We start from the raw sequence: 18,517 nt of genomic DNA on the forward strand, positions 1-18,517 counted from the left end.
AAATTTCCAAGAACCTATTAGATTAAGGACCTTGCATAATTTTCAAGTCCCATGAAATTAAATGATAATTTCTAAGGAATCCATTCTAAGAACTGTGAGGAAAACATTAAGTGCAATCTGCTTTCAAGGTAGTCTTGAGGAACTCCAGATTATATGTGAAATCTGAATACCATGGTAGTGCTGAGCATAATTTCAAGTCAACCCAGAATAGGATTCGAATGAAATTCGAATGAAAATTCATACGAATTTCTGAAGTTAATTCCTATGGAATTCTGAAGAGAACTTCATCGAAATTTAAAGAAGAATTCCAATGGAATTCTGAGGATAATTTCAAAGAGGTTTCAGATACATAATTATATAGGAATGTGTAGGAGTATGCTAAAAGGAGGATAACAATTAAATCTGAAAATAATTCCAGGAAAACTTCAAAGGACCTAGGAAAAGCATTCCAGGAGAGTTCTGACTTGAATGCCACATAATTTTTAATGAGAAATCTATGGAATTTGTTACTTCACTGCAAGCGAATTATTAAGAAACTTTCAAGCTGAGTAGAATTCCAAGGGATGGAGTAAAATTCAAAGGGCATCCGAATTTCAAGGATGATTCCAACGAAATTTCAAGGAAATTGAAATCATGTTTCGATGATGTTTTTTGAAGAATTAAAAGGATAGTTGCAAGGGAATTGTGAGGAGTATTTTAAAGAATTTATGGGAGCCCTGAGCACAACTAAAAAGGAACTGTATAAATTAGTAATAATTTGAAGAGCATTGCAGATTGGATTCAAAGAATGTTCTTCAGATAAGTTTCAGAAAGAGATCTAAAGTGAATTTTGAGGGTATTTTGGGATGATTCAAGCAAATTCTTCAGAAAATTCTGGCAAAATCCTGTAAAGCTTTCCAAGGATATCAGGATAGTTCCAACATAGAATGATTTTAATGATATTGGTCAAAAATAAAAAAAATCATAAATGGACCATTTTTCGAATTCATATAAATAAATATGGCAGAAATTTCCAGTAAACGCAGTATTATGATATTATTGAAATTATAGACGAAACAATTTTTTTTTATTATTTTTTAACACGCGACGGTTCTTTCAAAACCGAGTTATGAAGTTGACTGTATTTATATTTTTGCATGTCATGTGCAAAAAACAGTTACCGTTTGCAATGCTGAAGAACAGTACACTTATAAACATAAACCTCTAAATTTATTATGAAAACTGGTTCACACTTGTGCCATTTTTAGTCTGCGAAGTGGCAATGAGTAAATTAGCCTCATGTTTTACTATGGAAAACCTCAAAAATCTGCCGGAAAATGGGGAAAAATTACGAAAATTTTACCCAGCCTAAGAGTCATACCAATAGGCTGAGAGAATCCAATCTTAACATTTCTCAGATTCAATATTTTTTCCTGGAAAAACCTGGAAAAAAATGATGCAAATTTACTCAACGCTGAGTTTTTGCACTTTTTGCGATTTATGAGTAAACTGAACTCAAATTTGGGTTGATCTCATTGGCCGCGTTGGCTACTTTTCAAATTTCCGGTTATTTCCCGGTTTTTCTAGATTTCCTCGATTTGCTGGCCACCATGTTATTTACTCTAAAGCTGGGTTTAAACTAGGAAAGTCAAATGATCAACTCAGTTGAATTCAATTGGCTTGAAAAGTTGAGCCTGATTCAATTTTTTTTTTCAATTCAAGTGAGTTGAATGGCATGGTTTACACGTTCAATTCACGTTGAATTCAACTGACTTGATCAATGGACTTGCCCTGTCTAAACCCAGCTTAATAGCGAATTCGTTTATTATCGGTGCGAAACCAATATTTTTGTCAATGTGAACCTCAACCTGAGTTAGGTTTTAAAATCAAACGATCAAACTAACGTTTGTCAGAAAACAAAGAGACCCAATCTTGATACCCGATTCAGGTTGGAAATGAATGATATACGAATTCGCTATAACTGTGGCAATATTGATGCTTGAAAACTTGCATTTTTGTATGGCGCATAAAATAGTCATTCAAATTTCGGCTAATTACTCATTTGGCATAATCTCATTAAGTTTAATGATTTTTTCGGCCTAACTTCATTATGTCTTATGGCAATCCACGTAATGTCATTCAGCATAGTGAAATTCGTCCTAATTGTATTCGGTCTTATCAGATAACAGCAAGCAAAATTTGTGCCATAAAGATGGCAATCGTATTTCGATTTCTAGATTTATTTATTTTTTTTTTCATTGTGTTCCTATTGAATGAACATTATTTAAGGCTAAGCAACTTCAAATTAATTACGAATCAAATCAGTGCAAACATGTAAAAGACCTCGTTTTTTGTTGACCATTCGAAACCAAAGCAAACAATAGGAAAAGACTGCATGAAAACAGATTTTGAACCAAACAAAAATTTATCCCAGAACGAAACATCCGAAAGTCACAGTAAGCCACACTCTGGGGTGTAGGTTGATGATAGATTGCTGCATCAAAGCTTTAACATCAGAAAGTGAATCAACTGCAAAGCTTTGTAAATAACACGTAATTTTTTTGAGCAAGAAACCAATTCGTTTCCCATTTTCATGCACTTCCCTCCCTCCACTACTTATAGATGACCTCCAAAGATGACCCCTCAATATTTCAAGCTCAGCATTTGATTTTGTTCCTTTTTGACTAATTAACGCCCTCCACAACCACCACCACTACCACCTCCACCACTACCAGAAAAGATAAGAACTATTGCTAGTATTTTTTCATAACCAAACAAACAAAAAAAAAACAATCAATTTTTCGCTAGTCCGGTTGAACTACTGAAACTCGAACCGCAATTTGGTTTTCTCTCTCTCTCTTCTTTTTTCCGTTTTTTGTCGGTTTCCCCTTCGAAACAAAATACCAAAATAACAAACCGAAATGTGCCGCCTGTGTGTATGCAAAACACGCGCACTCACACACACATAAATCCCAAAGGCGAAGAAGAGACAGTATCGTTCATCGATCTACCCCCCAACAATACCTCGAAACTTCCAGAAAAGGGCATACTCAAAAAACACGGATTCGGTCTAGTGTTGGTCGATAGCAATAAAGAAAAATGGCCCGACGATACACAGTCCGATAATCTCGAATTGATAGCTCAGCAAGAATCCACTATTCCTCCATCAGGTGGCCAGGCGGGCGCAGCGGTCGTTGGCCCCGTACCGGACGGAATGAAATTTGTCAATGGTTATCACGAGGATATTCTCGAGGCGTTGCGCCGGTCGGCAGCTCAGGTGCCGCGCAGTAGTGCCAACACGCCGTCCGGTAGCTTCAGTGAAGAACTGCTCCGGAAGACCCTGACGGATTGCGTAACCAACATGCAGCTGAACGCCCCGAGCGTTTACCCAACGGAACGCCTACGTGGCAGCAGTTCCCGTACCGGGTCCAAGGAGAACGTCTGCGTACCCCATCCGCTACTGAGCGATACGGCTGCCACCTCGACGCTCATGCAGCACCATCGGCAGCAACAGCAGCATCCTCAGGACGAAGACGACACGCCCTCGGTCGGGCCACTACGTATCCGAAACCTAGAGGACCTAATACGACAGCTGGAACAACACTCGTCCCGGCACATGAGCCCCAACGGCTCCGAAGACACCCGAGTGTCTGAAACTGAAATCGATCGTCACTATAGAGTAGATAGTTCAGCGCCTTGTAGTGAATCATCGCATGGGTAACTATAGCCAACCTCCCGTTCCAACCCCAACCCCCCACTAACCCTTCGAATCCGTTTAATTTCACTTTCAGCTCAAACCAACAACTAGCTCAATCACAGAAAACTGCCACGATACTGCCACCCTACAGTAGTCGTTGTCGTCCACCGCGATCGGACGACGAGTCCCGGTTTTCGTACGGAGCGGGTGGCGGCGGAGGACCCGGAAGTAGCGGTACCGGCCGCTACCGGCATTCGACCAGCCGTCACCCCGCCCATCAGCCCCATTCGCCTCACTCGTTTAGCCACCATACCCATCACGGGCACGCCCACGGCCACTCGGCACACGCGGGCCACTCGTCACATCATTCATCTCACACGCACCTGCATCAGGAAGACGAAGGAATCTACGAAAGTGCCGATCCTCATCCGGTGCATCCGCACCCGCACGATAGGAACGCCCTGAGCGACCAGCGCGATACCAACGATAGCGAAAGGTAGGTGTTCCCCTCATAAGCTAAATAAAAAAAAATAAACCGAAACAAAACCAAAACAACAACACCTATAGCGCAAAAGTGGTGTTAGTGGCTGCCTGCAAACCGCTTCGTATTGTACAACTAGCAACCTTCCTCCAATCCTGCACACCTTTTACACCACCAACCCACGATCAGACCTCATATAGTGAACGCTTGTTATTCCAACCTCCGATACCTACCAATCCGACAATCTTAACCAAATCTAACAACAAACAATAGCACATGTGTAAAACAATCAGCTTTTTCCGGACAATTGCATTTTAGTTCCCATGCTTCATCACTGTCATCCGAACTGTGTAAATATCGCCATAAAAACCGTGATTGCTGCGGCGGTGGAGGTTGGCGACGACGGGACTTTGTCAACACTAGATCCTTGGATATCCGCGACTTGGAACGGAACGAGGGCTCATCGGACGACTAGTAAGTTGGGTAAACCTCATAATTAAGCAGAGAAAAGAACTGTTGGTTCTCTCGTAGTCTTCCACCGTAGTCTATACACTATCTGAATGCCCCGTAACAACAATCTTCCGTAGACTTTCCGGATCATTTTGTAAATTGCACACTCGGAAATTACGTAATTGATTGGTAGGAAATGCCATCGTAGAATTTGATGCCCCTTTTCTCTCTTCTAATAACTTTTCACTATTTGTGGATCATTTTTGAGAATGATGCAATTCTTTTGGTTTTCAGAAATTTCTGAGCATTACATAAATTTGTTTTAATCCTCTTGGTTCAATCTCTTACAGTAGCAGCTGTCTTGTTTCCCCTGAAAATTCTCTCGAACCTTCTCAGCATACTGCTTCAATGTGAGTTTGTGGCCGTGCGGTTAGCGATATCGTCAGTCGTTTTGCCTTTATTGTACGTGTCACGTAGTGAGAGTTCGAATCCCGCTTCAGCCAAGCACACTTAAGTTAACCCATAAAAGCCCAGGACAAACATTGTATTTAAAAAAAAATGTGTATCCCAAAGATGCCATTACCGATTAAGTTGAAATTTTTTTAACATCATTCCGGTGAGTGGTTTTTATATCTGTTGGATGGTACTCCCCTCCATGTCCCTCCTTCTTTGTAATATATTCTAAAAAAATCAATATGTTGTCACAATAATAAGCAAGATACATGATAAAGATAGAAAAAAACACACCCCGTTCCAACACATTCTTGAATATATAACAAAGAGGGAGGGGCATTGGGGGAAGTGCCATCCACCAGATGTAAGAACCACTAACCGAAATTATGGTAAAACAATTTCAATTTAATCGGCCATTCCATCTCTGACATACATTTTTATGAAAATAAAAGGTTTGTCCCGGGCTTTTGCGAGTTAACAAAGCCTTTTGTACTGATCAACAGTAATCGACTAAATTTTCAATAGCGACCAAAAATAGCCATAAGCCATAAATAGCAGTTTTTTAGCGATGGGTCCAATCATAGATCCATAGGCCAACATTAGAGCCATTTCCCCTATATCTTTTAGATTTCAATATATACAACCTCTCCTCTAAGCAGTTCCACGCCAACTGACGAATCAAAAAACTCGACCTTCTCAGATTTGCATAAAATATTGCATAATTGTGTGTTATGGGCAATCATTCAATTTTTTACAAAAATGCGGCAATTTTAGACGTTGTGTCTTTTTCAAATTAATTGTAGCACAAAAACGTCACTTCTGATCGAAATGACGTACGATACAATGTTGTAGAGAAAAATAGACTATTTCTGGGAAAATATACATGGTAATCTAAATTGAATTATAAGCGTGATAAATAGTAGAATAATTGTATACCTGCATTAACTATGTCACGCTAAATCGAGGAAAAATTTAACCCCCCTCCCACTTATCGTCACAATTTGCCTATACCTAATGCATTGCTTGTCACAAAATCTTAGACCACCCCCTCCTCCCTAGAGTGTGACATAACATATGCATTGCATCAAACCTTATTACGTTGTTTTCCTTTTAATTCTACTACTATTGTATTACATTCACTTTCACTTCAACTAATTCACTTTCATTAATTCATTTTCATTTACACTAAATTACTTTCATTTTCACTTACAATAATTCATGTTTACTTTTAAAAAAATATATCAGATACGTATTTCTATAACTACTTCGTTTACTGTCACTGAACAAGTTTGCAAGTAGTAAACGAAATACGTATCTGTTACAGATTTTTTAAAGTGAAAGTGAAAGTGAATTAGTGAAAAGGAAAGTGATACAATACTAGTAGAATGAAAAGGAAAAAAAAAAAACAAAGTAATAAGGCTGTATGCCTGGGTAAGTTTTATTTTAGTAGTTTTGATAAAAATTCCAAAAAAATGTTAAAAATTTAAAAATTTCTAAGAGCGAATCTTAAATTTTTAAACGTTATTTTATGGAAAAAAGCTCATAAAATTGCAAACGTTTGAAATATTTGAAACCATGGACACTTTAAAATTGATAAAAATCGTTGAACAAGAACTTTTGGTCAAAAATTTGAACTTGTTGCTAGTATGATTTTTTATGTTATTTCTCCACAGACATAATGAGACATTCAAAATCGTTATCAGTGCAAAAATTACGTTATAAAGCTAGTCACCGAAAAGTTTAATCATATAACAAAAAGTTGATGTTCTTCAATTTTTTGTTAATTTTTAAGAGTCCATGGATTTAAATACTCCTAAAGTTTGAACATTTCATTAAAAAATATATTATAAAAATTATAGATTACTTGTTGAGAATTGCTTTACTTTTCTCAACAACTTTGTATCAGACGTCATTTCGATTAGAAGTGACGTTTAAGTGCAACAATTTGTTGAAAAATTTCAAAGAATTTATTTTGAAAAAAAAAATCAAAGATCCAAAATGGCCGAATTTTTGCAAAAATGAGAATGATGGGCACATAGTTATGCAAAGTTTCATACAAATTGGAGAAGGTTGAGTCTTTTTTTTTATTTGGCCTGGAACTGATCTGATCTAATCAAAATGGCGTCTGTGACTAAGTTGTAGGAAACTAGATTGCTGCTTCAGAAAAGAAAACACTGAATAAAAATAATAAATTTAAGCCAAAAATGAACTTTTTACCTTATGTTTATTTGAAATCTTACAAAAATTGCCCACTAGACCAAAATCGTAGAACATCAACTAGGGGGAATGGATGTAATGTCGGCATTAATGCACCTAACTTGGGCCCATACATAAATTCAGCAAACGACTAAATTTTCAATAGCGACCAAAATATCCTTAGTACCGTCCCAATGACGCGTTCATCTAGATAAAATTGATAAATAGCAGCTTTTTATGCGATGGACCCAATCTTAGATCCGTAGGCCAACATTAGAGCCATTTCCTCTATTTATTTAATTGTGTTTTCTAATTAAATAAATATAAAAAATAATTTGTGAAAAAAGTTCATAATTAGAACTAATAGAGGAAATGGCTCTTATGTTTTTTAGTCCGAAAAGTTGTTTAAAATACACAAATCACATTGCGTGAGAAAAAAGTTCAAACAGTTTACTAAAAGATATTTTTTTAGATTTTGGTCCATTTTGATGTGTCCATTGTGTCCATTTCAGAAAATTTAATATTTTTGATAAACACATAAGTTTAAAAATCTTAAAAAAATGGTTAGTAACGTTTTTAACAGTTTATTTTTTTCATTTTTTACGTAAATTTGTGATGGTTTTTTTTTTCAGTGTGCATTTTATTCTTAAAAGGCAATCCAGTTTCCTACAATTTTGTTAAAGACGTCATTTCTATTAAAAAATAGGCGTGTGTCAAATTACAGGATGTCCATTCAAATGCAAATTTTTCAATTCCCGGGTTATTCCCGGTTATTTAATAATAAACTAAACTCAAACACCACCTCTGACTTAAACAAAAAAGGTGTTAAAAATAACCGTTTAGAGATAATCATGTAATTTTTTGAGCAGAATTGCTCTACAATACGTCTACTTTGTAGAACAAAATATGAGATGAGATTTACATTAACATTTTAATTATTTAGGTTTCCATTGGAATCATGAATTCGTATAAAATGAGCCTAAACCTGAGCCGGAGAAACGCAGTATTAAAAGTTCATCAAATCTTCCTAGAGTTTAGATCTTGAAGAAATTTTTGTGGAATACAAAGATGCGTTAACAAAATATTTTTCATTCTCCAAATTGTCCTAGCGATATTTTACAGGTTAATCGAAATCGATGTCCACTCAGAATTTTGTACTTCACGGACACTCATCATTTAAAATTATGAATTGTGTTAAAAACAATTGTTGGATTATCCAAATCATCCCAGATATCTGATCTTGAAATTTTGCAGACTCACCAAAGTAGGATTAACCCCCCAATTCCCGGCCTATTAAGCACAACCCACACTTAGTCTTTCTTAATCTACACTCAAAAAATTTATCACATATCTAATGGATGAAATCCATGTGAATTTCACATAGCTTTCCTGTGATCACATAGCAGCAAATAGCATAACCATTATGAGGCCAATGAATTTCATATGAAAAATCATATAAAATTAATGTCATCGCATAAATTTTATGTGAAAATCAGATGAATTTCATTAATTTTGATTATGGATGAAAATCATGTGCGTTTCCAATCGAAGTTACATGAAAACTATTTTCGGTGTAGCATAGTTTAGCACCAAACGGAATGTTATTATTACAGATGGCTTCCAAATTTATTTACCTTTCCATTCGTATCGCTCGTTATGGTCAGGGGTCACGGAATATTCGTTTATTGTTGAAAATGCAAAACTGCTTCTGGCGGCTGAACTTGGTTTACGGATCTTCTTGGGCCTATTAGCCATTGAAACGCCATTGGGATTCTCTTTGACCTATCGAACGGAAAGAAAAGTGAATTCGCGTGTGCCTTTTGTACACTTCAAGTGCGTCTTTTGCTTTCGAGATCTTATTTTGCGTTTTTCGACACTTCATCTTGTAGCTATTGGGTAGAAGCATCGTACTAAACGTTTGTTTGACACGTTCACGCCGAAATCATAAATATATTTGATATTTTGTGCTCGATAGGCCGGAAATGGGCGATTAGGTCGATTAGTATTATTAGTAGATTTTTCCCCTATACGATGATTCGACTTAATGATAGAATGGGTAAACCTTCGTGACACCCCATAATGGTTTTTCAAAATGCCTGGGGTTCAGATCTTTATTGTTTTTATTATAGTCACACCAAAATAAATTCTAAAAATTTACTCTGTAAACTATCGTGGTAGGAATAACGGCAAAATCGCTGTTTGCCCGGTGCACGAACAGATTGCGAGTGAGAGAAAAATGTGCAATAATTTTGAGGATTTTTTGATACTTTACCACACAAAGGCATAATATGAAAGTTGTAAACATATGTATAAACAAGAGCATATAATGGTGTATAATATTTATTGACTAACAGTAACATTGCAAGTTTATAAAGGTTTAAATGATTCATTAAGATCAAATTAAGGGCTACAAGACTATGATAAAACCGAAATTGTTTCTTGGGATGCGTTTGTATGATCTTCCCCGGTGAGATTTGGATTTTCCCGCATTTTTCCCGGCAAATCCAAATTCCCGGTTTTTCCCGGATTTCCCGGTTGGATATTAGACTGATGCAAAGTTTGACTTTTTTGCTCCACAGTGCTTAAATGGTTTCAAATCGGGTCCTGATAAGCCTTCCAAAGTTACAACTCATTTGGTTAGAAACAGACTCCGCACAAGTCATTTGAAGTTTACATGTAAATTACTATGGGAAATCTCAACTTTTTGTTCATTGCCTTCTAGTCTTTTTCCATATTGAGCTGCGAAACAGTTCGATAGCTATTCTTATAGAAAATTTACTCAGCTACATCTTTGCTCAAGATCGTTTCTATGTAAAACGAGACAGGAAAAAGTTATTAATTATTTAAGAGATGAGTAAACTTATGACATGATCAAGCAGCTGCTCTGCAGGCAACACTGTATGTTGCAGTCTGACATAGTAGCCATGATTTTTGTGTCCTATTCAACGCCCCAGAAACACCAATGTTGCCTGCTGAGCAGTTGATTGAGCATGATCATAAGACATCAGCGCATTGAACCATTGACAACTTTCGATCCTTGCATTTTATCAAAAAGTGGTCTTCAGCAAAGTTGTAGCTGGGAAAATTTCCTACAAGCATAGTTGAAAGTTTTTGAAGCAGACCGATATGGTGAATTATTAGATCGACATGAACAAAAATCTTGGTTTTCCCATAGTAATTCCCATACAAACTTCAAATGGTTTGTGCCATCTCAGTTTCTCACCAAATGGGTTCAAATTTTGAGAGGTTAGTCAGGATCAGATTTGGAATCGTTTAAGTATTGTGGAGCGAAAATTTCAAATTTTGCATCACTCTATTGGATATACACTAGACCTGTTCATTTTAAACGAAATGTTCCGAATGTAACGGGTCAACCGTGATTACTGTTCGTCATGTTAATTTGTACTTCTGTGTAAATTTTCAGCAAAATCGATGATGATTTAGAGGTGCTTCAAGTTAATTTTATGTTTTTAAGGTAATTTACGGCTTACAATATTTGTATCTCGAGACTGAAATAACGAAAACTGCTGTAACAACTTTCATAGCAAAGTTTAATGTGTCATGTATCAACTTTGTAACCAAAGGTTGACTATTCGAAGTGATTTTATTGAATTTTCACTTAGTTTCATGCTCGAAGATATCTTAAAATGTGAAGAATTTTAAAGTATTTGTTCTACGAATTTTCCACCCATATGATATAAAAATGTGTAGTGTACGGCATAATGTTCCTCATCTTGTTCTAGAAGTTTCGTTCCAACATAGTTTTCGTGTATATTTCATAGATTGAGAGATAAAAATCAGAAAAGAGGCCGTTTAGCTAAAATTCACAAGACAACAGAACCAATAAAAGTCAATTAGATTGACAGAACATAGTTGCATTGCTTTTCAATGACGACCGATGACTGTTTCATTGATATATGATTTTTTCATAAATATGAATCCTCAGTAGACGTGTTTTTTATCAAAGGCAAGTGTCACTCGAGCCATTCAAAATGTTCGTTATTTTATAAATTGCTGTTATGGCTCGAGTGACACTTGCCTTTGATAAAAAAAACACGTCTACTGAGGATTCATATTTATGAAAAAATCATATATCAATGAAACAGTCATCGGTCGTCATTGAAAAGCAATGCAACTATGTTCTGTCAATCTAATTGACTTTTATTGGTTCTGTTGTCTTGTGAATTTTAGCTAAACGGCCTCTTTTCTGATTTTTATCTCTCAATCTATGGAATATACACGAAAACTATGTTGGAACGAAACTTCTAGAACAATATGAGGAACATTATGCTGTACACTATACATTTTTATATCATATGGGTGGAAAATTCGTAGAACAAATACTTTAAAATTCTTCACATTTTAAGATATCTTCGAGCATGAAACTAAGTGAAAATTCAATAAAATCACTTCGAATAGTCAACCTTTTGCCACAAAGTTGGTAGATAACACATTAAGCTTTGCTATGAAAGTTGTTACAGCAGCTTTCGTTGTTTCAGTCTCGAGATACAAATATTATAAGCCGTAAATTACCTTGAAAACATAAAATTAACTAGAAGCACCTCTAAATCAACACCGATTTTGCTGAAAATTTGCACAAAAGTTCAAATTAACATGACGAACAGTAATCACGGTTGACCCGTTACATTCCGAACATTTCGTTTAAAATGAACAGGTCTAATATACACCCTGCCAAATAGTTTTTTTTTTTTTTATTCTTTATTGCAGTGATTTTTAGCCGAAGGCTAGTTCATCTCTTGCCCTGTCAAATTGACCGAATTCCAGCACAAACTTTATTAATTGCCAACAATGTTCCCCATCAAATCTGACAGATGTCACCCCGCCAGTGGTGGATAAACCAATTTTGCAGTATGGAGATTTTTGAAAAATCGTCGTTTTTCTTCAAAAACAGTGGGACATGACTATTTGCGACGAAACTATTGAGTGTAGCATTTGAATGTCTTCTAGAATGTTGCTACATTTTCTTGGTACTTTAAAAAATAATGTTTTGATGTCTTGTTAAAATTGATGAACGTCTATGGAAACATTGTAGCTGAAGTCATTTTAAGAAACTTTGTCCAAGACGAACATTTTCTATCCCTCAAGTGGACGAAGTTATGTGGTTAAAATGGAGTACACACGGTGGTACCCTCTTTTAACCTAATCTAACACCAACACAGCCAGTTCATGAAAGCATCCTGGAAAATGATAGATATACCTCCATCACTTTTTTTTCTATTTGGTATATGTTGCACATCATAGATCCGCAAAATATATCAAAACGGCAAGGCCTACTGTGCAGCATTTAAGGGGCAAGATGATTTAGAAACATCGGGCCTGTTTAAATCCAAGATTTAAACACGATGCTTCAGAATCCAATAAATGGATGAAACGTGGACATCTCGTACTGAACGTTCCGTTGTTTTGTTATTTATAAATCATTTGTCGTTGGGAGCATCTAATCTAAAAAGGTTAAGTGATGCTCCATTTTCTTCTAGCAGTTGGGACCTGAGCACTAACTCTTGTTCTAGCCCTATATGGCATATGGTTATAGCGCCATTACTCGCTTTCTGAAAAGAGAAGCAGGGAAGGGAAGGAGAGAAAAGGAAATATGGAATTCCTTTCCTTATTAGTATTGGTATTGTCAAGTTTTATAAAAACCATATAAATCATTTTGCCTTGGTCGACATTTGAATAAGATTGTCTTATCATTTGTTCAGGCTATCATAACAAACTATGACCGACGTGACGATTGTTTAAGCCCTGGTTAAACAAGTTAAATCACGTTCCCGAAACCAGTCAACAAAGTATCCCAAAATGGTTCAAGTGTGCGCCCTATTTTTCTAAACATTCCGACGCGTTCCGCCCAATATCTATCAATTAAGATTTTCTACAATAGTAGCCTGGGATAAATCCTAATTTCTAACCCCCCCCCCCCCCCACACACACAAAACTCAACTGTGTTCTCGCGCTCAAAAAATAGATCACGCGCGATTAAAGTTATCCCGGCAGGAAACAAACGGGTTGTTTTTAACTGGAACAAACTCACCAAATACAATCACCATGGCAGCACCAACAACTACATATTCGAGTCTTGTCACTATTAACAAGACATAAAAAATAACAAGGTCTAAAGTGTGTTCCCCTGCTCACTGAAAACTTTTGTTCCCCTCCTGTTCAGGACTAGAGTTCGGTGAAAATCTTGTTCCAGTAACACAACACGAAAAGGTGATCTACCAGCGTTACTGGATTGAAAAGATAAAATGAACAAAAAGGAACGAATTCACCAAGTTTAGCCAATTGAACCTAAAGGCAGCTTGAGATGTGTTGATGGTGTTCACATTGCACACAGATACATCAACACACTACAAACACTATTTGCTTCGTTTCCTTGGCCTTGGTTAAAAGCAGCTGGGTGGCATGCCGCCATGTTATTGAAACCAACATCTGAAACGTCACAATTCCAGTGTGAACTGCAAAAATGGCGTGACTGAATTGTCTTATTTTTATCAAATGAAATTATTTTCCCTTTTATGCCATATAAATGGTTGACTTCGTGGTAGAAAATCAGAAAATAATATTTTATGAGTCCTAAGTTTATTTTTCACAAAATGTAAGCAAAAATTTTAAGAATATCCATAATATCAGTCACGCCTTTTTTGAAATTCTGGATTGAATCTTCTATTTGTTTACAAATTATGAGCTGTCAGTGGGGCCCACGATTCGCGGGCCCGCAGCGATGTTAGCTCTTTTCAAGGCAAGGCAAACAAGATAGGGATGCCATCCAGCTGGTTAAAAGTCTTCTCTTCTTCCTGCTTGATCCGAATCTATTCGCCGTTCAAGGGAGTGCCACTGCACCGACGGGAAGCTGGAAATATCCTCGTGCTCCTCCAGCGTTAGTCCTCTGATTCCGGCTGCAGTTTTTCACCTGGTGGTGCTACTGCTGCGAGTGCTTCTTTATTGCTGCCGGCTGACCAACGGAACGCGTTTTGCACCCTTCGCTCGCGTTCGGCCTAAATTTCACATTAAACAAAATTGAAAAAAATTACGGGAGGACACAAAAATCGCGTCCGTTTACGAGCACCGCACACTTCGATCTCGTACACACGGTGATACCCTCTTAACACTCCAAACACGATGCCTCCGATAAAATGTGTAACGGCAAACTTGCAATGTTTGAAAAATCATAGCTCTGCCATTTAGTGACAAACTTCAAATCTATTGGCATTATTTGAAAGATTTATTCAGTGCCAATAGATTCAAAATCGATCGATCAATTGCTGAGCAATGATTTTTCAAACATTACCAATTTGCCGTTACACATTTTACCGGAGGCTGCGTGTTCGGAGTGTTAGAAAGCGTTTTTTACCATAGTTTTTATGTTTGACTGTTCTCATTTTTTCAATACTCTAGAAAGTATTGCCAAGATTATGGTTTGCGTCTCATCTCGTTTTACAGATCTGATCGCCCGTTTTAAAGTTCGAGTGGCATGTCGGTTCGTCGGTGCTAGCGCTGCGTAATGAAAGAGTTCTGAATTTTGAAAACCAATAAAAATGTAAAAGCAAAGATGGCAACTTCCGGATTCTGATAAAAAAAATACTGTTAAATATCCTACAATAAGGGTATTTTAAGATCGTAAACGATGTGTATCCAAAATGTTGACTGCCGGTTTTTATTTTCAATCTAAGATGGTGACTTCCGGGTTGTGAAAAACTGTCGAATACCCTACAATATGGGTATTTTTAGAATGAAAATTACGAAATCAGAAATCAATTATTTACGCCATTTTGGAATCCAAGAAGCAGAAGATAACAATATGTGTGTTTTCGAAACGGATACAACGATTAGAGACCGGAAATTGATTATTGACGGCATTTATTAATCAAAGATGGTGGTTTGCGGTTTTATAAAAACTAGTATCATCACAATATGTTTTTTAACGGCGGCGAATTATAAAGGCTGGAAATCAATGATTTACGCCTTTTTGATATCCAATACGCTGAAAATAACTATCATCGAAACAAAAATAATTGAGGTCAATATAAACTTAAACTCAGTTTGTTGTGGCCTTCCATTCCATTCCAACATTTGCATTATTGCCATCAAAAGATCCAGATGCATCCGTATTCAGAAGTGACGCGATGGCCAATTCGCTTTCGCGCTGCCGGTCTTTCCATGGGCAAACTTAATTTCTATATAAAGAATATATTTTTTTTTGAGGATAAAAAAAAAAAAGAGTTCTAAAAATTTTGAAAAGAACCTCAAGGTATTCTGAGGATGGACTTTTTCACAACTGTACAAAGTTTAAAGACAGATTTTGGATTCTCTAATTGAAAAGTGGGTATTAGTTTGCCATTGAACCTTGGTCTATTATTGTCTTACTAAAAAATCGTCTAATAATCTTCTTTGAAAATTTCAAGTCATTTGTTACCGTTGTTAAAAAGTTACAGCTGTTTATGTGCGTTGCAATGTTCGGCATCATCTTCTGTCACCCCGACTTTGGGACGGTTCATCATCGACATCGTCGATGGGATTAAATTGCCAATTTCCATTGGCTGTCTAAAAGTAGTTTGCATTTAAGAAGATGAATCACCACCGGAGCAAAAATAAATAAAATTAGCTAAATTAAACCGTAGGGAAACAGTGGTGAGTGGAACGAAACTATCTCACACACACTTTGGAGTACTCCCCATCCCCAGATTAAATGCACCATAGAAGAAGAAAAATTGCCCCTCTTAACAAGATTCCTGTGCATTGATTTAAGTTAATTTAAAAAAAAAAGTCATATTTTCAGCAAAAACTAGCCATAAATTTTCAAATAAAAGAAATAACAACTTAATTAGGGTGGCCCCTAGAAAATCGTTTATCTTTAAATATCTTTTTATAAGTTCATTTCTCATAAGAACTTTGTTCTAGACACTTTTAGATGACGCATATTTTTGCGTTTGGCCATTATGGCCATTTTTTACTGAAAATATTACTTTTCTTCAATTAAATAAAATTAAATGCCTTAAACAAAAAACGATGTTTGAAATGGAATCAAAAGTTTGAAAATTGATTTTATTCATTTAGAGATATTGACAATTGAAAAGGGCTATTTTTTCGAAGAAAATCACCTTTAACTTTCTAATCCAAAACGATAGCAACCAGGTTGCTTTAGCAAAAATATGCGTCATTAAAGATCTAAATGTGTTCAGAACAACGTGTTTACAAGAAATTAACGTATGAAAAGATATTCGAAGGAAACCGATTTTTTATGGGCCACCCTAACCTGCTTAAGTATAAGAAAATCATAACTCATGAACACTTAGAGAAATAAATTTGGTGTCTTTAGCAAAGTTGCTTCAAATTGATTGTTCTATAGCTTTTGTACGACTAACTACGACTTTGGGACTATTGTGCAATGTTGGTACCCGAAGTGACAGGGGTAACAAATCTAGGGTTCCAACTTTCCGGTCGTCTTCAGTCCCTCTAAATCCGCACCAACCCTTCCAAGGATCTAGTAGAACTCCGACCTGTTAAATACGAAACCTGTAGGTACCGGATCCAGCGTTGCTGCCTTCATCCCGCCACCGCAATCACCCCGTAATCGCCTGTAGTGTCTGAAGTGCTTCTATGATTTTCTTATGTAGAATTTCTTCTGGTCTTTATGAGTTTTCTATGTTCATTTTGGAATGTGTAACACTGGAGCACCTACTCTCACAAACCACTCTCGCAGCGCACTCATACCGAGCACCTGCCTCCTTCTGAAGGGAAGCGGCGGTAACGGCAAACAACTGCAGCCCAACATGAGCCGTTACCACCGTCTTTCCTTTCCTTCGTTTCCTCCCCCTCGATTACTCTTGATTTGGTTAGTTGACCTGAAAGACCAAAAGAAAGTTTTTTCAACCATTTGTTTCTTTCTTTGTTTGTTTTGGTATAAACCACCACGAAATTGCCCTGCTGCCTATCACTGTTTTAGTGATGACTTATTTCAAGCTCAACAACAGTTAGCCCGATGGGCGAGTGAGGACGTGGTTTCCGTGGTGGTAATGGAGCAAGGATCGGATTCGTCCCACGCGCAAGGTCCATCATCAGCCAGTACCATGCACGGCCATATTCAACAACATCCATCGCATCAGCAACAGCAGTTGCATCACGACAACAACAATACCAACATCACCACCACCACCACCACCAGCAACGTCAATGGAGTACCAGCAATGGGCAGCTGTCACAATATCACCAGTTTGAGTCATCAGCTGGTGAACAGCAGAGACTACTATCCTTCGCCACCCTCCACCGAGACCGAGAGCTCTGGAAGCGTGGTACAGCCGTCGAGACGTGGACCCATTATGCAAGGCCCAGGACCCGACGGAAATCTTATAATGGAGAATACAGGTCGCTATCCCGAATATAAACACTGATAGTAGCTAAACGGGATTTAATACTGCCAGAAATTGAATCCCCACTACAGCAACTAATGAACTAGAACGCAAACAAAAACAACAACAACAACAACAACAAAAACCATCACGAATACACTTAAGGCCCCCGTCTGGAAGTATTATTGATATTATTCCCTTGCTGGAATTTTTTAGAACATCTAGGAAAACCCGCAAAAATGAGCTGGAAAAATAAGCTAATCGAAAAATCGAAGCACACTACGTTCTAGCATAACTTTCTGGCAAGATGATAGTTGGAAAATTTTTGGGAAAATCCAACCCACAAAAAAACTGGGTTGTTTTTCCGACATGAAGACCACCCAATTCCGGCCGCGTGATTGCATAGGTGTAGACACCATGTTCTATCTTTCCCCTCTGATAGCTCGTGATCTTTATTCTAAAGTACCAGATAATTATATACTAGAAGATTCGTGAGAATGTCAGGAATCTTTTGGTGTAATCCAAAGTACAATTTTCCGACTTTCCTCGCATCGTTTTTCCATTTTCATTTCATGCATACCATTTTCCCGATATACCGGTACATGGCGAACAAGGCATGGGAAAGAAAAAAAAACTGTACTAAACACGAATGCGCGCGAGGAGCTTTCGGCTCACATGATTTTTGCGGACGGCTGACTGAAGCATGCGAATAGTGGTGTCGTATGTTTAGCAAAATATAATTCAAGTTGTTGATAATGAAAAAGGTCATCAAGAAATAAAATGCCTTTCCCTACATCCTCCATTTCGCCCTGAATGACAATGGGTCCAAATATGCACTGGGAAACATAGTGTTCTCTGCAGGTCGATGAAACTAGCTAGGTTACTTGTGTTTTCTTT

General features: G+C 37.1%; 1 protein-coding gene across 1 annotated transcript in view; it reads left to right on the forward strand.

The window, feature by feature from the left end:
* mmd (mind-meld) overlaps positions 1 to 17,667 on the forward strand; it is a 1,436,357-nt gene extending 1,418,690 nt beyond the window's left edge. The window contains exons 20-22 of the mRNA XM_065226841.1: positions 3,150 to 3,696; positions 3,771 to 4,172; positions 17,218 to 17,667. Of these exons, the coding sequence (XP_065082913.1) occupies positions 3,150 to 3,696; positions 3,771 to 4,172; positions 17,218 to 17,662 (1,394 nt within the window). The 3' untranslated portion in view covers positions 17,663 to 17,667. The remainder of the gene's footprint in view (positions 1 to 3,149; positions 3,697 to 3,770; positions 4,173 to 17,217) is intronic.
* Positions 17,668 to 18,517: the final 850 nt, after the last annotated feature.

This window comes from Ochlerotatus camptorhynchus, unplaced genomic scaffold (assembly GCF_037179485.1).
Source record: "Ochlerotatus camptorhynchus isolate MF236.1 unplaced genomic scaffold, CSIRO-AGI_Acam_v1.1 ptg000262l, whole genome shotgun sequence".
NCBI classification, from domain to species: domain Eukaryota; kingdom Metazoa; phylum Arthropoda; class Insecta; order Diptera; family Culicidae; genus Ochlerotatus; species Ochlerotatus camptorhynchus.